General features: G+C 43.7%; 1 protein-coding gene across 2 annotated transcripts; it reads right to left on the bottom strand.

The window, feature by feature from the left end:
- Positions 1 to 1,260: 1,260 nt before the first annotated feature.
- LOC120720322 lies at positions 1,261 to 3,501 on the bottom strand. Of its 2 annotated transcripts, none has more exons than XM_040009939.1 (4): positions 2,528 to 3,501; positions 1,925 to 2,045; positions 1,696 to 1,856; positions 1,261 to 1,611 (listed from the first exon to the last, which is right to left on the bottom strand). In XM_040009939.1, the coding sequence occupies exons 1-4, from the start codon at positions 2,750 to 2,752 to the stop codon at positions 1,399 to 1,401; spliced, it is 720 nt and encodes a 239-aa protein (XP_039865873.1). In that variant the 5' UTR covers positions 2,753 to 3,501; the 3' UTR covers positions 1,261 to 1,398. The 2 variants fall into 2 exon arrangements, with proteins under 2 accessions (XP_039865873.1, XP_039865874.1); XM_040009940.1 differs by having other exon boundaries at positions 1,925 to 2,027; positions 2,678 to 3,501.
- Positions 3,502 to 3,847: the final 346 nt, after the last annotated feature.

Below are 3,847 nucleotides of genomic sequence, written 5' to 3'. Positions count from 1 at the left end.
GATGATTACAATCAGACGTGGGAAGGAAAACTTCCTCTTGACAGGAAGAAACCTACTGGCAGAACCAGGCTCAGGAAGGGGCGGGGCCATCTGGAGGGTTAGCAGAGGAAGACGCAACAAAGAAGTACTGTGGGAGAGAGGCCAGGGGTTAATAATAACGAATAATCAAATGCAATGAAGTAAATAGTGAAAAGCTGACTGAAGAAGAAACACCCAGTGCATCAATGGGAATCCCCCGGCAGCCTACACCTGTTGCAAGCATAACTAAGGGAGGATTCAGGGTCACCTGGTCCAGCCCTAACTATATGCTTTAGCAAAAAGGAAAGTTTTAAGCCTAATCTTAAAAGTAGAGATAGTATCTGTCTCTGAAATATCTTATTATAGAAAAGTTAGACATATTTTCCTAGCATGTGCTTAATTTTGCTTGTTAAGAATATGGTTTCTTTTTAAGACAAAAAATACGAAAAAATGTTCAGAAACAAGTTTTTTTTTTACTTTCTTGAAAATCGATTTTTGCAGTGCAGTTTTTTCTTGTACAGACTTTTAAATACATGGACAGGAAAAATGGTCCAGTAGCTAGCACCACTCCCTCCATCAAGAAGGTTCTGAGTTCAACTCCAGCATCTGCCTTGTGCCTCCCCTCTGGGTTCTCTCCCACAGTCCAAAGATTGAAGTTAATCGCTTATTCCAATCGTCCACAGGCAAGACTGTTAGCCCTGTAACAGACGGGTGACCAGAAGATCCTTCCTCTCAAAGTGAAAAAGAACAACACTGAAAGCATTACTGACGGGTTTGTTTTCAGTTGATCTGACTTCAAACATACTTCATTTCTCACTTGTCTACATAATTTTTCTTATTTCAAGAATTCTTATCGAGTGTAATTATCTTATTTCACTTATTATAGTCAGGATCTTCTTTAAAGTCAATTATTATTTTTCCTTATTTGTAAACAGGCAATTTTTGCACTGTGTGTCAGTGGTACCTGCGTTAGCGGCGAGCTGCAGTGGTGTCCTGCGTTTGTAGTCAGTGCAGCCGATGGAGGCTCCGGCCTGCAGCAGAAGCCTGATCGAACCGACAGCATCATTCTTCGCAGCGTAGTGAAGCGGGGTCTGCTTGTCCAGAAAGGTGCGAGCCTCCGGATCAGCTGATCATAACACAGATGCAGTCACGTGACTCTATCACATGACTTCCCATCACACACTGTTCATGCTTTAGTGTCCACAGACCTTTTTCGGTCCAGCAGAACTGCACCATGTCCTGATAGTCCAGCGCCGAGGCCACATGCAGCGCAGTGACTCCAAACTGATCCGGCCGCAGGAGGTCTGAGCCCCGGTCTAGGAAGAACCGCATCACATCCACGCTCCACGCTCTGGAGATCTGAAGACACACGTACCTGCATTAGTTCTCTGCAGACACACACCTGTACCACACAGACACAGCACAAGCTCTCCAGAAGCTCTCAGTGACCGTCCTGCAGGTGTGTGAACAAACGGCTAACAGGGCAGAAGTGACTTCCCGTGTGACCTCGTGCAGGACGGTCTGTCCATATCTGTCTGAGGTGTTCGGATCAGCTCCGTCTGAGATCGCCTGGTCCAGAAGCTGAAGGTCCACCTGAACAAACACACAAACATGAACACAAACAGAGGAAAAGAAAAACGGTTTGATTTTATACGGACACTTCTCACTGATTATTACCTGGTCAGTGTCCTGGTTGGTTGCAGCCAGATGTCTGAAGTGATCGAGCAGTTTTTTGTTGAGTTGTTGGTTTTTGTTGATGTTGTCTATTTTGTCCCTCTGCTCTTTGTCATCTTCATCATCCTCAGCCAGACCACAGTATTTGACCTCCACCTGAAATCCTGAAAAAGAAGCTTTGATGGTGACCAAACTCAGACTTGTTGCAACGACTGAGCTCAGCTGGACTTACCTGTAAGCTTTCTTCTTTTCTGCCTCCAGCGACCTCTGTAATAAGACACCCACCAAGCTGCTGCTGACACAGAGGACCTGGATCCCTGTGGACACCCTGATTCCTGAGGACAAGTAGATACCTACAGATGCCAACAGACTTAATAAACTAATTCGTAAGGCCAGTAATGTTGTGGGGATGGAGCTTGACACCCTCATGGTGGTGTCGGAGAGGCGGATGCTGTCCAAGATAAAGACAATGTTGGATAACACCTCCCACCCACTCCATGACATGCTGGTCAGTCACAGGAGCACGTTCAGTGAGAGACTGAGATTACCGAAAAGCACCACTGAACGACACAGGAAATCATTCCTGCCTGTGGCCATCTCCCTGTACAACGCATCCACTTAACACACTGTTTGCTGCTACAGCTACACATGTTTCTTTTCCAACTATTTATTTATGAGTGAAGTATGTATGTGTATATATGTATATATTGTACTATTCTTAGTTAGTGTATTGTCTGTCTTGTCTTAATGTTGGTTTAAAATGGAGCACTGTAACAAAAAATAATTTCCCCTAGGGATTAATAAAGTATTCTGATTCTGATTCTGATTCTGATACCTGAGGACACCTGGATACACTGTTTTTTCTGCTAAATTCTGTTAAAGACACCCACCAAGCAATCGAATAAAGTTTTTTATGAGTACAAATATTTTTAAGCATTGAGGAGTTAAGCTCCAGCTGGCTGCATATGAGGAAAATCCCACTCACCTGGACGGTTCTTCCTGTCATGTCCTCCAGCTCCAGTCCAGTATTACATAGACCCCCCTGGGCTCCTCTCTTCATCCTGCTTCTGATGTACCTCTGAGCTCTCTGCTGGTTTCAGTTGACGAAAACAAACCTTTAAAGTCAGCTGATGGTGACGTGTTGCAGCTCAAAGGTTTATGGTTTATCTTATCAGTGGGTGGAGATTGTTCCACCACGGTCCATGTTCAGGTGTTGACCCAAGGTTCAAGCAGACGAGTATGATATATATGTTTCAGTTTTACTTCTTTGTTAGTAGAAAAAAAACAAAAGCTGTACAAATTTTTTGTTTTCCTGTTTAGTCACATGATGAATCTGAGCTGTCTCCTAAACATCAATGATGTGCTCGCAATCAGTCCCAACACGAGGACCAGATTCAGAGCGTGAATGAACTCATTTTAATACAAAAAGCATCTGTGCAAACTCATAAAGGGCTTCATATATAGTTAGAGCTTTCTTTCTCTTTCACTCTTTCTCACACACACACACACGCCAACTTCAAACCACCAAGACTTCAGCAGGGACCAAACAAAGCCAACTGATGTGACCTCTGCATGAGCCTAAAGTTGCTCAGAAATCTCAAGAAGTTTATTCTGTTCATCTGGACGTTTTCAGTGTGAGAAACGTTTCGTCATCACGTCACCTTCTTGATCAGTGGTTGTTGATCAATGGTCATGACAGTTTGCATATCATAAACTGATATGCAAACCACTGTTCATTCAGTGGTGCTGGTTTCAGTCATTGTGTAAATGTCCTGTTTAAGGTTGGAAACCTGCAGTCAGCTGAGACTGAAGATGGCACCTTACGGTGGCCCCTAGAGACAAAACATGTACAAACTCCAAAACACGTACAAAATCCAAAACACGTACAAAATCCAAAACACGTACAAAATTCAATTGAATTTAATTCAATTTTATTTATATAGCACCAAATCACAACATAAGTCGCCTCAAGGCGCTTCATAGATACAGAGAAAAACCCAACAATCATATGACCCCCTATGAGCAAGCACTTTGGCGACAGTGGGAAGGAAAAACTCCCTTTTAACAGGAAGAAACCTCTGGCAGAACCAGGCTCAGGGAGGGGCGGGGCCATCTGCTGTGATTGGTTGGGGTGAGAGAAGGAAAACAGGATAAA

The sequence above is a fragment of the Simochromis diagramma genome, unplaced genomic scaffold (assembly GCF_900408965.1).
Source record: "Simochromis diagramma unplaced genomic scaffold, fSimDia1.1 OVJJ01000576.1, whole genome shotgun sequence".
Taxonomy (NCBI): Eukaryota; Metazoa; Chordata; class Actinopteri; order Cichliformes; family Cichlidae; genus Simochromis; species Simochromis diagramma.
This window is presented reverse-complemented; position numbering and strand designations above follow the sequence as displayed.